The sequence below is a fragment of the Chiloscyllium plagiosum genome, unplaced genomic scaffold, assembly GCF_037043375.1.
Source record: "Chiloscyllium plagiosum isolate Xiang-an unplaced genomic scaffold, Cpla_swu_hap1 HiC_scaffold_3, whole genome shotgun sequence".
NCBI lineage: Eukaryota > Metazoa > Chordata > Chondrichthyes > Orectolobiformes > Hemiscylliidae > Chiloscyllium > Chiloscyllium plagiosum.
Genome location: NW_028270141.1, coordinates 105,706,696 through 105,722,762, shown reverse-complemented (window position 1 = coordinate 105,722,762; position 16,067 = coordinate 105,706,696). Strand labels below are relative to the sequence as shown.

Here is a 16,067-nt window from a genome sequence, read left to right as displayed (position 1 = left end):
TGGTTTCAAAATCTAACGTAACAGGAAATAAATCAAATTCAAGTTTGCTTTCTGCCAAACTGATGTCAGTATGATTAGTAGCCAGAGTATTGCTCTGACTGATTAGTCTCTGGTTGATAGAATAATGATGTCAAAATGACTCCCTCAGTGTATCTATGCAGCTGTATCACTGTTGAGTATAAGTGAGTATTTACAAAGTATGCAATACATTTATTCTAAAGTTCTATAAAGTAAAAATTTTATTTTTCCCTGTACAGAACTATTGCCGATGTTTTTTAACCCTTACATGTAATCCTGATTGTCGGGTAAAATAAGGCAAAGAGCTCTGGCAATGTCAAGCATTTTAACTCCGCCTATGGCTTACAATCAAGGCTAGGAAAGTGCCTGTAATTTGCTAGGAAATTTGTATGACTAGTATGTAATTTGCAACATAAAGCATTTTAGTTCAATCATTTTTTCATTATAAATACTAGTAAGTAATTAGCATAGTGCACAACATTTTTGTTTATGATGGGCAACTGGGTTAATCTGGGAAATTACAGATTGGTGGGCCTTACATCAGTGGCAGAGAAATCATTGGAGAAGATTCTTAGGGACAGGATTTACACACATTTGGAAAAATATGGACTTATTGGCGATGGGCAGCATAACTTTGTGAGGGAGAGATTGTGTCTCACAAGCCTGATTGGGTTTTTTGAGGAAGTGACAAAGATAATTGAGGCCAGGGCAGTGGACGTTGTTTAGGTAGACTTTAGCAAGGCTTTTGACAAGGTGCCTCCTGGCAAGCTGATACAGAAAGTGAGGTCACATGGGATCTGCAGTGATTTGGTAAGACGGATACAAAACTGGCTTGGTTATAGAAGAAACAGTAGCGGGAGAGGATGTTTTTCTGACTGGAGATATGTGACCAGTGGTGTTTTGAAGGGATTAGTGCTGGCACCCCTGTTGTTTGTAATATACATACATGATTTGTAGGAGAATTGTAGGTGGTCTGATTTGTAAGATTACAGACAACACATGGACTGAGGGGGCTGCGGATAGTGAGGAGGATTGCCAGATATGTAGATAGGCTGGAGTCTTGGGTGGAGAAATGGCAGATGGAATTTAATCTAAACAGATGGAAGATTTGGAAAGTTTAATGCAACAAGGAAGTATACAGTAAATGACAGAGCCTGTAGAAGTATTAATATTCAGAGGGATCTAGGCGTAGAATTCCACGGTTTCCTGAAAGAGCAACTAAAGTGAATAAGGTGGTCAAGAAGATGTATGGCATACTTGTCTTCATCAGTTGGGGCTTAGAGTATAAAAATTAGCAAGTCATGATGTAGCTATGTGTAACTTCAGTTATGCCACATTTAGAAAATTGTGTACAATTCTGATTGCCACACTACCAGAAGGATGTGGAGGCTTTTCAGGGTACAGAAATGGTTTACCAGAACTTTGCCTTACTGGACGGCATTAGTTATAAGGAGAGTCTGGAGAAACTTGACTTGTTTTCATTTGAATGTTGGAAACTGTGAGGTGACCTCATAGAAGTTTACAGAATTATGAGAGGAATAGCTAAAATGGATAGTTGGAGTCTTTTTCCAGGGTAGAAATATAAAATACATAGGTTTACGGTAAAAGAGGGAAGAGTTTAAAGTAGTAGTGAGGCAAGGTTTTTTACAAAGGGTGATAAGTGTCTAGAATGCACTGCCAGAGGAGGCAGTAGAAGCGTTTCAGAGGCATCTTGACAGTTACATGAATAGACAAGAAATAGATGGATACAGATCCTACAGAGATGAAAGGTTTTTAGTTTAGAAAGGCATCATGTGTTGGCGTATGTTTGGTGGTCTGAGAGGCCTGTTCCTGTTCTTTATCCGTCTCTACCCATTGAAGAAAGACAATTATTACATACATCTTGAAGGGCACCACTCAGCAGGCATTGGGACAAGGTAAGTAGGCAGAGCTCCATGAACTTTCACAGCCAGCAAGGAGATTTGAACCTGTGCCATTGGCATCACTCTGCATTGCACTGTAACCATCTGGATAACTGAACCACGCCAACTCCCAACTATACAATTTGTGGATAACATTTAAAATGAAAGCTGAGGAATGGATCCTTGGCTATGAAAATCAACAATTGCTTATAGAATTTGCTTGTTCTGTTTTGCCCTTTTGCTACATAAAGTAGTCAAAATACCAGCTTGAAAAAAATTAAAGCATACAACTTAGAGCCAACTCTTGCTTGTTATTTGTAAGCAATTGCCCTAACTTTAAATGAGTTTAAAATTTCCAAACTCAGTTGAAACCATCAGACTGAAACATACTTTGGATCAGTCAATTTGCAAATAAAACTGAAAAATAATTTTGAAGAAATAAAATTAAAGCATACCCAGAAAAGAAGAGAAATTTATTCTAGCATATAATTTTTCAAGCATTGCACTCACCATCTGCTGAGAGGCAGTTCTTGTTTCTGCTTGCATGTTGACATAGTCGGACATTTCTGCTCTCTTCACATCACCCAGAGCTGAATGTTTATTGTTTTACCAAACGTGATTCAATCTGTGTTTGTCTTTAAGAATGTTATGTTAGTTCTTCTTCCCAGTTGCCAGGCAATGACTTGGAAACACTCTCTTGTTGCTGGAAGTAACGTTGATGATAGAAATGTGTGGCCTGCAAACTTTAATCAGCTGCCATTGCTGTCATGTCAGGTATTGCTAGTCTCGTCTCCAGCTTTAATTGTTTAACATCCCTGCCCAAGATTGCAAAATTAGAAAAATCCTGTCAACTTGAGAATTGCTACATAGTTTAAACCACAGAATTAGACCATTTGGCTGAGCACACTAAGTTAGTGTTTGTGGTCCACCGAAGTTTCATCTCATCCTATGAACATGTCCTTCTATTTTTTTCTCTCTCTCTGGTGTACCTACCTAGCTTTCCCTTAAATGCATCTGTGCTATTTGTCCCAACTGCTCCACTCACTCACAAGTTCCATGCTCTCACCACTGTTTGGATATAGAACTCCTTCCTGAATTCCTTATTGTGTTTAACAGTGGTTGTCTTATTTGTGGCCCATTTTTGCATTAAAATGTATTATAATGCTTTTTGCAAAGAACTGAAGAGAAACACTAGTGCGAGAGTGTTTTATCTCCCGCTGGATGTTCTCAATAAGAAAATGAGGTTCTTTATTGGAGCAGAGTGGACTCTAACTAGTCAGCTGAGATAGATGTGTTTTTTGAATTTGTAAACGTCAACTACATGTGTTTCTTGTGCCTTTTGCAGGCAGTATCTTTTGCCACCAGAGACCCAGCCACTCCATGAGGTTGTATATTTCAGTGGTGCCAACACTATTCGTAGACACTTAAATGCTACCCCTCGCACTGCCTTGCAGACAGCTTTAAGTAAGCCGTACAACTATCTACAGGTAAAACACAGCAAACAATCAGTCATGACTTTACCATTTAGTATATTTGCTTCCTGATGGGCTACTAGTGAACTAGCGCTAGCTTTTTTATTTTGTATTTATTTCACTAATTGTTTATTATTAATTATTTATTGAAGCATTTAATAATTTCATCCATATAATTCCCTTTGATTCAGCTAAGTATAAAATCAAGCTTAAGTAGCTGCCTCTTACTAGCTCTTTTCGTTTTAATGTAGAGACATGAAAGCTAAATACTTATATTTGGTTTAGAATGTTTTTCTGATTTTATGAAACACAGTTTCACTTTCAGTTCCACAAATATCATTATTATACAGCACGTGGCATCTTTCTAAAAGGAAATTTAATTTTACCATTTTGCACTGGAACAGAATGAAGCCTTGAGGAGTGAGGGAGGAACCATTACTAATACAGCACCTGATATTTGTATAGTCTATAAACTTCACCTGGAATGCGGGCGATTGATTAACCTGTATGACTGGTTGCAGGTGGGTTTTCGTTTCTTTGTCGCTCAAATTGTATTCATGTCTTGCTTTCCAGTTAATTTTTTTCTTTATTCATTCAGGGGATGAGGGCATCACTGGCTCGGCCAGCATTTATTGCCCATTAGGCAGAAAAGAGTCAACCTCTTTGCTGTGGGTCTGGAGTCACATGTAGGCCAGACCAGGTATTTCACTCCTCAAAGGGCATTAGTGAAACAGATGGGTTTTTCCTGACAATAGATTCATGGTCAACATTAGACTCAAATTCCATGGCGCGATTCGAACCTTGGTCCTCAGAACATTCTCTGGGTCTCTGGATTAATAGCCCAGCGATAATACCATTAGATCATTGCCTCCCCCAGTTAATATAGTAATTTTACTAGGAGTGCCTAATCCTTCCAACTTAATGTACCACTTTAGGCTCTTGCCATTAAATTGCATATCTTTCAAGCTGGGTTTAGGAACTAACAAATATTGATGTTCTGATTTATGCTTCATTCATCAATAATAGTTAAGCCTGAATATTCACGACCACAATTTTACAACGTGCCTCACTCAGATATTGTAGAATCAAGTCGACACTGAGTTTCCTGGACGTGCTTGGCACAGAACCTTTCTGTGACTTGCCACTAATGTTCATCAAACTGAATAGGGTTATGTTAAGGTTTTATGATCTGGGTCGTCATGAGAATAAATTTCCGCTTACATCCAGAGCGCGAGGATCACTTTACCAGCTGTTTCACGGTGTTGTATAAGAGCATACATCTCAGCTGTGAAAACAAGAATGAAGTCTGTTTTCATATTCCTGTTCAGCCTTGTACTGAACCAAGCTGATCTTTACACCTAAGGAGCAGTCCAGTTGTATGCAGCTATATATTCTGGGGAACTTAGCAAACAGGACCTTCCAGCTGGTTCCTTCATTCAATATGATCAAGGCTGTTCATCCAACAGTACCGTGTTCCTGCTTTCAATTGTACCCTTCGATCTCTTTAGCCCCAAGAATTATATCTAACTCCTTGTTGAAAACGTTTAATATTTTGGCCTCAGCTGTTTCTGTAACAGAGAATTGCACAGACTCTGGGTGAGGAGATTACTTCTCATCTCAATCCGAAGTATCCCACCCCATATCCTTGATCTGTGACCTCCCCCTCTAAATTGCCATTTGGAGAATAATCCATCTTTCTGTTTTTGCTACCAAAGTGGTTAATCTCACTTTTATCCACATTATATTAATCTGCTGTGCTTTTGCCCACTCACTCAACTTGTGCAAATCACAGGGAAGCATCTCTGCATCCTCCCCACAGCTCACCTTCTCCCTCAGCTTTGTGTCATCTGCGAGTTTGGAGATTTTTCACTCGTATTTATTGTGAATAGCTGAGGTCCAAGCACTGATCCATCCCCTAGTCACTGCTGCCACTCAAAAAAAGACTTGTTTATTCCTACTCATTGTGTCCTGTCTGGCAGTCAGTACTCTGTTCACATCATTATTAACCTAGAAGACAGTAAATGCATCTGATGATGAAAAATATTATTCCAACTAATTAAATCCAAAAATGTTAAGACTGTAAAAATGTAACCCTACAGTTTCAAAATGAATTCATTTATTGACTGTTGTCCAACAGCCAATTTTAAGCTTGATCTCTGTCGTGGTTACAGGCTAAATTCCTGCTGGTGTACTGCAATTCTTCCCATGCCTGAAGTTGCAAAATTATACTGTTTGAAACGTTGCAGACCATTAAACAATTAGATATCTCTTCGGAGCAGGTAGCTTACGAGCAACAGGTCAATGAAGCCTAGTCTTCAAATGACCTGGGCCTCAAAAGGCCTTTGTGCTCCTCCAGCAGCCCCACAATAGACAAAACTGTGTGGCTATTTCCAGACTCCCAAATTTTAAAGTTTCTTTTCAGCTCAGAATTAAACCATTGCTGAAAGGAGACATTAAGTTGAAGTTTTTTTTTTGTCTTGCACTCATTGGACACAAGAATCAGACTGGAGAAAAGGGAGACGACTTTATACAGAATGAAAAGAGGATGGTGATTGGTCAGGCTGATATCTGCATGGAGATGCAGCAAGAACAGTTATCTTAATGCTCGGACCAGGCAGGATGATTCTGATTGGTCCTGGTGTTGCCATGGGGATGCAGCAGAGTTTGGCTGGCTCCTCAGCCCTCTTCCTTTTGGAAAAAGGTGCAGTGAATGTGTATGTGGTCCTGTGTATTCACGCATGCAGTTTCTAGCACATGCAAATGCATCACACTGCAGGCCTGGCTGAGGATCTTAAATTGATTTTCACTGAGAGTCTTCGCTCACTCCAGCTTATTTATTAAATGACAATGACAGAATCATATCTAATGGAGGATATGCTTCTCTGAGACTTGTAAACATGAGCTAGTTGAGCACAAGTGGCATGCTGCCAGCTGTCACAGGTCAGTGGAATGTGTTTTTAATCTGATCCATCAGTCATTGGAATGTCCAGCCTACATCACACTGGCACTGAAGCTCAGTTATCACATCCCTCATTCGCGTGGTAGGGAACACATCCTTTTGGCCTTTCAGTGGACAAACCTACTTGTGGATTTGCTGCACAATAGTAACACGAGACAGTGAGCTTCACCTATTCACATTTCTGAGAACCCTTTCCCCTTCTGGGGTAATCTGAGGTAGACTAGGCTGACTTGAAATAAACATCGAAGGTTAAGTTATCAAAGCCAGCATTATCTCCACCTGGCACCATATTAGCTCCCTGTTTGGCTAATCTCACGGCCTCAGCCATTTATTATTACCGCCCATTTCCCCACACGCTGCGCTGGTTGAATTCTGGTCAAATTCAGGAAAGTAGTAAGTTTCCCAGTTTAACTTCCCTTTGCAGGAAGAAGCAGTAATTTAACAGCATAGTGCAAACTTTACACCAATAATCCCAACTTGCTGGAAACAATTCCAGACATCTGTGATTTGACTCCCACTAAAATTTAATGACAATAGTTACAACCATGATAGGCTGAAATAGAAATTTTGAAATTTTTCTAAAAATAAAATTGCACGATAATTTTGAATGGTGGGAACAGCTGTTTCAGGCAGAGGTGTCATTTAGCTGTAACTTCCTGTACCAGATGAAATAGACTGCATTCCCTTTGAGACCTTGTTCTATTGTGTGCGTTCTTAAAGAGTGCATGAGATCGCAATTATTGTTTTTATCCATTGGATTTTACATGGCTCTGGTTCCAAATACAAACGTAAATGATTTTATTAAAATTATTTTTATAACTCCCTGATGACTCAGTGTAATAATATAAAACAACTGTTTTGTTTATGGCTGAATTAGCTTGCCTCAGCCAGGGCTATAATGTAGGTGCCGTAGTTTGCTTCTTGCTGAGGGGAAGGAGGTTTCCCTCTTTTTGATTCCCATCCAATGGCACATACTGGAAAAGCAGGTCCAGGGCATTGGCTGATGAGAAATCCCATGAGTTTGATGGCAAGCAATTGCTGGATCACCGTTTGCTCAGAAAACTGGCCAGGTTTACCTGTGTAGCCAAAAGTAGTATGGAATCGAATGTTAAGTAGAAGCCAAATGCTTGAGAAAGGAGGAGCATTGATGAAAGAAGTTGATGTGCAACAGAGATGATTAAGTAAATTGCATTTCTTTTTTCCCATTGCTGCAACAGTCCCTCGAAGGAGCCTGAGTATGGTTGAGGTGGTGATTCCTTTAAATTATTTGTCTCTTGGAATTTCTATCACTTGTATTTATGAATTGCTGACATAAACATATAAGGGGCCAACTCCAAGGGCTGTGTAAAGTATTTTATTGCCTGCTGAATTTGCCACAGGTTTGCCACATTTGTTTGACCCTGTGCAGTAGCGACCTGATGAATCACCCCATGAGCTATGTGCAGCCTCAACAAGCTTGTGCTGTTTGCTGCTCAGAACTACTTTAGGATAGATTAGAGTGGTGCTGGAAAAGCACAACAGGTCCGCGGAGTAGGAAAATCAACATTTTGCACAAAAGCTCTTCATCAGGACCTGATGAAGGGCTTTTGCCCGAAATGTCGATTTTACTGCTGCTTGAATGCTGCCTGAACTGCTGTGCTTTCCCAGCACCGCGCTAATCTCAACTCTGATTTCCAGCATCAGCAATCCTCACTTTTGCCTATCACTTTAGGATAGCCTGCTGCTTAAGGTGGTGCTTCACTGGGTTGTCTGGCATTTGATTAAGGAAGAAGCTCCCTGCCCATGGCACAGAAATAATGGATAATGTACTTTTGGGCAGTAACGTTAATTAATGGCAGTTTCAAAGTCCTTTGAATAAGGGCAGGATCTCTATCATTTGTTTTTCAGAGTGGGCATTGCTGATACGGCCAACATTTATCACCCACCCTCTCACAGCCGTTTGAGATTTTGTCAGTGAGCTGTTGTCTTGAATGGCTTCTGTTTATGTGGTGTAGGTACACCCATTGGAAAGGGGTTCCTGGATGCTCACGGTGAAAGGCGCGACCGACCTTCACGGTTTGGCAATACCAACCTTTCGGTGAACTGCTGAATGTACTGACCACAAAGACTGATGCTTTTAATTGCACAGAGATCAAGCTCTCCCCGTCAGGAAGTGGACCCCCTCCTGTGTAATAAGCGTGAATAATAACCATTATACTAATGAGGAGCTTCCAGCACTCTGAGTGATATCCTGGAACAGAGCTGATTGGCCTAACACCACCAACAAATTCCTGGTGATAGTTATGCCTAGTGCTAGTTGTGCTAGCCTATATACAGCTTTCCCTTCGAATCCTGTTAGCAATTTAATTGGTTGTTATCTTGAATTATTGGCCATTGGCCAGAGACCTTATACACATTTTATATTGGTAGTGAGTGCACATCTTACAGACAATAGTCAAAGGGCTGTCTGTTTTATACAGGCCTCGGCATCTTTTTTTTAATGAGCTCTGTTAGATTGAGCTTACAGAAAGTGGTTTTCTGTTTTCAGTTTTAGAATGAAACTGAGTGGCGTCTGTTTTATGCATGAAAGAGTATAAATGTCACTGTTTCACTGTGTACTGTTATCAATCCAGCTTCTGTAAATAGTACCATTTATTGGCTGAGTGATTGCATGTCGGGTTAATCAGAGTTTCTGTCGACCTCAGTTTAAATAGGTGGGTATATTGATGAGGAATGCACTTGCTTTCTTCCTGATTTTTGGATAAATGATATTGCAAACCGGGATTCTTGCCAAAATGCTCACTCTGTGCACTAACTGCTGGAAACGTATTGCGATGTGGATGTAAACCGTAAAGGGAGGTCAGAAGATGCAGTGGGTAGTGTCCCTATGACCCCAGAATCTGTGTGACGTAATGACTGAGGAAAGTGCATTCATACCGCAGCCAAGCAGGATGGGTATCATTTTGCAAATCCTTCCAATGTACACCAATGCCAGGTGGTAAGAGCAGGAGGGAATCCTGGTCAGCCACGTCTTGGCAAGGATTTGGAGCCTGTACCAAAGCCACAGGGTTTCATCCCCATTCTGACTGGCTGAATTGTTGATCTACCCATGTACCTTACCACTCATAGCTCTGAGAGTCAGACCTGCCTTTCGGCAGAGAACTCAAGAAGAAAGAGAGTAAGAGTTCCCTGTTACATTGTGATATTGTGTTCTGAGATATTGGGTAGATAATGGTGGATTCAGAAGAATTGTTTGCAATCTGAAAGAATATTTAATATACTGACTGGAATTTGGAACATTGGTTATGTGGGGAATGAGCCCTCTAGATGTTGTCCTGTCACCATGCAGCAGTGCAGTTGGAGCCCTCATCATGGTGTACTGCTAAGCTGCTTTATTTATCTGTGGATAGTGTGGAATTCATGGTAATGCCATTGAATGTCAGGGGGAGATGGTTAGATTTTCTCTTGTTGAAGATGTATGGCACCTTTGTGTGGTGCAAATATTAAATGCAGTTTGTCAGCCCAAGCCTGGATATTGTTCAGGTCTTGCTGCATTTGCTTCAGTATCTGAGGAAATGTGACTGGTGCTGAACATGGTGCAATCATCAGTGAACGTCCCTGTTATTTTTAATTGTTTAAAATAAAATCAGTTTGCCTGATAGAACTTTCTTTGCCTCTTGCTGCTTCCTTTATACCTTCTGAAAATCCTGCCGTATTGATAAAGACATATTATTTAGGAAGATTGAATGGATGAATGTCTCTCAAACTAAGTACACTTTACCCCTTAATTATAATTCTTTTGTTTAGCAAGAGTTGCTTATGAGACTGAAAATGGCCGTGTGGCCAGACAGTGTACCTGTGCTGCTGCTTTTGCTGTTACTTGAACTGGATTTTTCTTTATTCCTAGGCATTTATTACTGTCGTTAGTGCTTCAGAAGGACAGGACCCAGATAAACCAAGTAAAGGACAGGTGGATCAGGTTCTGCAGTATCCTTTCTTGCATTTACATACCGACCTGTTCTATTATTAGAAACCCATAGCAACAAAAGTAGTTTGTTAAGTACAACGTGTAGATAGATGTATCAGTGAAATCTTCTGTATTCTGAAGGCTTCCTGGCGCTGTTAGCTGTCACTCTTCAGGCACTGCAATAAATTACATTTTCATACATCCTCCGGCTCATGCATGCAGCTCAATGGGAGACTGCAAATGCTAATGTGCACACAGGCAGATGTTACAATCTATTCATCATGCTTCCTGTCACATACAATGCACACTGTAAGTGATGTGTGTCTGTTCTAACCATTAAATAGTCAGGCAGGGTTAACTTCTGTGGAGGATTATGGGGGACGTGCAGGAAAATGCAACTGAGGCAAAACCCAGATCAGGCATTATCTTATTTTTGATCTTCTAATTTTATAATTTTTGCCATAGCAATATTGTTCAATTTTACAATGAAATGTAAGAGTTCAGGACATGCTCATGTCCCTCTTCCCACCCACCAACAGCCCCACTTATATCCTTGCTCAGACAGGGTGTTTGAGAGAGAGACGATAAGTTGTGGTCACTAGTCTATTGTTTCATGACCATTTGGTGAAGCCAGCCCGACCCGAATCCTTTTAGAGATATGCAAGAAATGGAGTATATTGAATTATGCTGTGCTAAATGACCTAGCATTCAGTTACGCAAAACCAGTGTTCTCTCCCATGACCTTGAGATATTGAACAGAATGTGCTATCCTAAGCTTCACGAAGGAAAAAGGAATCTGAATTGGACCATTAATTCCATTTGGCTGTGTAAGAGGAAGCTCCCAGGGTGCAGGGGTCTTTTTTTTTTTTAAAACATCTCCTTGGTACCACAATTTTTCCTCACCTTTCCCCCTGCAATTGGAATTCATTCAAATAATAATTCAGCAATAGTTCCAGCCGCCCCTACTATGCATGGCAGCTGAGATGGTTTGCTGGTTGATTCAGAGACGTGGTAACAATCCACTTCTGAAAGGGACCATTAGGCACAGTTTTGTGCATTTGTGTGAGAGAGAGAGACAGAGAGGGGGAGGAAGTGAGGTTGGTGAAAGCCATGCTAGAGTTTGTTTCTTATAATGTTGCATGCTTCAGACTTGTAGACGGTGACTAATCAGTGACCAAAATTCATGCGTGCAATTAAACTGAATTGCTCCCAATTTTTATTTAAAATTAGTTCTTTTTTTTTATGCAATAATGTGACTAGGTTTGATTTTGAAGTATTTGCTATTTTTCAACTTTCCAATCAGCTGCCTGGCTACGGGCATGAATCACTTCTTGTCATTATGAAACCACATATTGATGAGGTTTGACAAATGTTTAGAGACAGGAATGTAGATAGAGACGCCAGAGGAGAATAAAAGGCAAGCAAACTTAGAGTCAGATAACAGACGAGGCACAAGTAATTGTGGTACATGAGGCAATTGAATGGCAGTACATCTCTGCTTGTTTGCAAGTCTCAATTTGCTACACAATAAGTGAAGCCTCCCTTTCTTTGTTATCTGCAAGATCATGAGATTCTTCCAGTATTTCAGGAAATCGCAGCCAATTCTGATCCTGTCCCTCCATCCATATGATTTTTAAAAAATATTTTTCAAATAAAACAAGTTTTCTCTTCAAAGTGCTTTCTTAGCCATGATTCAAGGCCAATCATAGCAACTCACTCCCGCCTCAGTGTGACAGGCTGTGAAGCACTGATCAAGAGTTGAACTTGGATGTTCGCACACAGGAAAGACCACATAGTGCATTCACTCAGTGCTCCCCATTCTTAAATGGAGAGTGAGGAAAATAATTTGGACTGTCTCTTCATTTACATTGCCATAAATGAGTATTGTCCAGAACCAGGGATAGTCATGGAAAAGAAAGATTAATTATAGGAAATGTTAATGTAACTTGCCTAAATTTTAAATAGTACTTTCGAAGCAAACAGCTTTCCTTGACTAACTTTGTCAGTGCTCGTTTTATTCGTGCTGTTTCTGAGCTGGAGTTTTTGGGCTTTATTAAACCAACTAAACAGAAGACTGATCACGTGGCGAGGCTAACGTGGGGTGGCTTCTGATCACAGTCACCCCAACTTCCTTTCTGTTTTTTTTGAACATTTTGCACCAGAACTGGAGATCATGCTAACAACGTGTTTATTTAGAATTTGATGTGCTATAGTATAGAATGAACATTTACAATGGCCAATAAAAGATCTATTTCATACATGTTGCACTTTATGAAGATATTGTTTGTACTTTCACATTAACAGATGATGAGCATGCATGCAATCAAACACTTACCAGTCCAAAGTGGTCTTTGACCAGATAGCAGAATGTCTAACAATAACCTAGTTGATACATTGCATTATATTTATTTTCTTCCTATTGTCTGAGAATGTTCTCACCTTGTCATCTCTGGAAAAACCACCCCAGTTGAGACTATCATGGACCTGATCATCTATGCAGTTTGTGACAGTAGGGGCACCAAAAATGTGCAATTAATTAAGTTTATTAGCTTTCAGAAATTGAGAGTTTAAAGTTATTATTATACAAGTTAAATTTGCTTCTCTTTAAAACTACTAGTATTGCTTCAGGGAAGTTTATGTCCAAAACCCATCCACTATTTAATAGGTTATAATAAAGGTTACAGATCCAGTGATCCTGAAAGAAGGGTTCTGATGAAGGGTCATGATCCAAAACGTTAACTCTGCTTTCTCTCCACAGATGCTGCCAGACCTGCTGAGTTTCTCCAACAGTTTCTGTTTTTGTTCCCATTGCTAGATATTCACAGCACATTTGAAGTGTATTTTGTAGTCAATAGAACAGAAAAGAGAGCAGATGCAAAGGAGCTGGATTGGTAGCACTCCCTCCGTTTGATTCCGAAAGTTGTTGCTTAAAGCCCCCCCCCCCCTCCCCATGAGAAACCTAAACTTTTCAGGCAAAAGTTTAAACTTGGGCTCCAACTGTTCTCGAAGGTAGGTGTAAAATATCCAATATGCTATATCAAAGAAGAGTAGGGCACCCAAACCTGGTTAATATTTATCTCTCAATCAACATCACATAGATAATCAGTTTCTCATGACCACATTCCTGTTTGTGGGGGCTTGCTGTGACCAAAATCATTGAATCACTATAGTGTGGAAGCAGACCATTCAGCCTATCGAGTCCATACCAACCCTCCAAAGAGCATCCCACCCAAAACCCCGTTACCCAATAACCCTGCATTTCCCATGGCTAACCTACCTAGCCTGCACATCGCTTGAACACCTAACCCGCACATCTTTGGACTGTGAGAGCACCAGGTGGAAACCCACGCAGAATATGCAAACTCCACACAGACTGTCACCTGAGGGTGGAATCGAACCGAGGTTCTTGGTATTGTGAGGCAGCAGTGCTAACCACTGGGCCACCCTTGGCTGCTGTGCTTCCTGCAAGTTCAAAATATATCATAAGCGGTAAGCACATTGTCTTGTTCAGTGGTTGTGAAAGAAAAAAATGTATACAATTGTTTTGAATGAGTAATCTCATTCTAGTTCTGGAAATTCTGGAATTAAATTATCCTTTGTCAGAACAAGTTGCAAATAATTGGATGTATCTGAATGTAAATTGGAGGGAGGTAGAAAAGTTTATAGAGTCGTCCAGTCATCTATTATATCTTAATTGCATTTCATGTACATCACAACTAAGACAATCTAGTTGCTCAGGATTTGTTTTAAAAAAATTCTCAAGGTCAGGTTCGTAGGAGAGTAGTCTGACACAGAACAAACGACCAAGAGGCGAGTCTGCTAGAATATGGGCATTTTATTCCCCGCAGCGTCGCCACAACCAACGGGTCTGGCTTATACTCACTCTACATGTTACCGGAACTGGGAGCCGTCAGTTCTCGTAGAGCGGTTGCCAACAACCCACGCTCGGCGGTTAAACGTAACCCCGGAGCAGACTCCCCGAACTGGAGACTTTTCCAGCTGATATACTCTTTTCCAGATATAAACATTCATGTGAACAGCAGAGCAAGGCTAAAAAACACATTCCATTCTGGTTACATACAGATAAGAAGATTCACACGGGGAGGTGTGTAATAAGATTCACACGGGACTAAGCAACACCTCCATTCCGGTTAGATTCACACATGTATTGGGACATAATTTTTAACCGTTTCACCACATTCCACTGCTTGGCCCAATACATGTGTTACATTATGATTCACACATGTATTGGGACATAATTTTACACCACAGGATTGTAGTAGGTGCAAGAGAAGAGGAAAGATTTCAGGAAATTTTTAAGACAAATCAAAGTAGCAACAGAGAGTGAGATTGAAGGGGAGAATTGCAGAAGATGGGGTACAGTGGCTGAAAGAAAAAGTAACTGGTGGAGCTCAAAATAAGTAAACGTTTGGAAGTGGTCTGCAAGGAGAATAGATTGTTCAAGATTTTAGAGGATCACGTTCATAGAGGAATAAAATTAAGTGATGCAGAGCAAAATACTGCAAGTGTTAGAACAAAATAAGCTGAAAATACTGAGCATGTAAGACCCTCTAAGAGAATCAGTTAACCTTTCATCAGAACAAATTCTCTGGTGATGACCTTAATTTTCTGGTGTAGGGGAAGCCCATGGAGATTGGAAAGAATGGACTTGATGGGGTGTAACTGACAATTAGTTGAAGTGTTGAGTGCAGTTCTAGTTCCTTTGTCTTGATAAAGTATTGGGGAATCAATGGTTAAAACCCTCCATTTTAAGTCTCCATCTTGCAATAATAATTTGTCTTACAAATTTAAAATGGAAGTCACCATGACCATGAGAATTATTAAGGAATATAAGACTCTTGCAATAACCGTGAAGTTGTACTTTCCTCGGCAGAACTTTCGTCACCTCCAAACAAAATACTGACAAATGTTTACCTTTATTTGAGCAAGAGAATGGCACCAGATGTAGAAACATTTAAATCCATGTGTTTAGTTCTGTGTGAACAAGACTAAAATATATTAATCATCTAATTTAAATTATGAGAACTTAAGTAGAGTTAAAAACATTACATTGTGTGGGAATGGAAACATATGAAATTGTTATGCACATAAGGGCCATAAATATGTTGTCGTCTTGCTGAAAATCAGAGATCTCTCAATACTCCACCCAGGGATATCTTGATTGATACTCTGGACTATAGACTATTGATCTCTTTCCGGCTTACTTGAAATGAAGTAAGTTTTAACATTGAAATTTTTGTGTGGTCCAAGACTACTTTGAGTCACCATTTTTGGTGCCATGATTCCGATCGCAACATAGGAAACATTTCTCTGGGCTGAATAAGTGACTGAGAGTTTGAATTGAGCATAATGGAGTGGTAGGGCGCCCCAAGGTATTTTACCTCAGACCACTCCTTGTATTTGGGCAGATGATCTGCCCCTCGCCCAGTGAGACTAGTGCCTTGAAGGGATCAAACAAACCACGCGGACCTGGATTATAAAGTCTGTAGGATTTTATTTTTGACGAGGTTGCTCTAGCTTGTTGTGGGGTGACATAGGCTGTTGTGTATTGTTCCTGAGATAGAATCGAGACTGGGGACTCCAGTCAGGGAAGTGGCTACCACTATCTGACAGATTTGACTGAGAGCTGCCTCACTCGGATATGGCCAGTTGAAATTATGAGATTATAGAGAAAGGAGAGCAGGCTCAGTAAATTCCTCACTCCGTAGTATTGATAAAGCCAGTTGCAATATGTTTATATTAGAGTAAGA

General features: G+C 40.2%; 1 protein-coding gene across 1 annotated transcript in view; it reads left to right on the top strand.

Annotated features, from left to right (window-relative positions):
- Window positions 1-12,559, top strand: part of orc3 (origin recognition complex, subunit 3) — a 66,580-nt gene extending 54,021 nt beyond the window's left edge. Inside the window, exons 17-20 of the mRNA XM_043686893.2 lie at window positions 3,265-3,406; window positions 3,796-3,912; window positions 10,237-10,316; window positions 12,303-12,559. Coding sequence (XP_043542828.2) covers window positions 3,265-3,406; window positions 3,796-3,912; window positions 10,237-10,316; window positions 12,303-12,408 — 445 coding nt within the window. The 3' untranslated portion in view covers window positions 12,409-12,559. The remainder of the gene's footprint in view (window positions 1-3,264; window positions 3,407-3,795; window positions 3,913-10,236; window positions 10,317-12,302) is intronic.
- The last annotated feature ends 3,508 nt before the right edge of the window (window positions 12,560-16,067 follow it).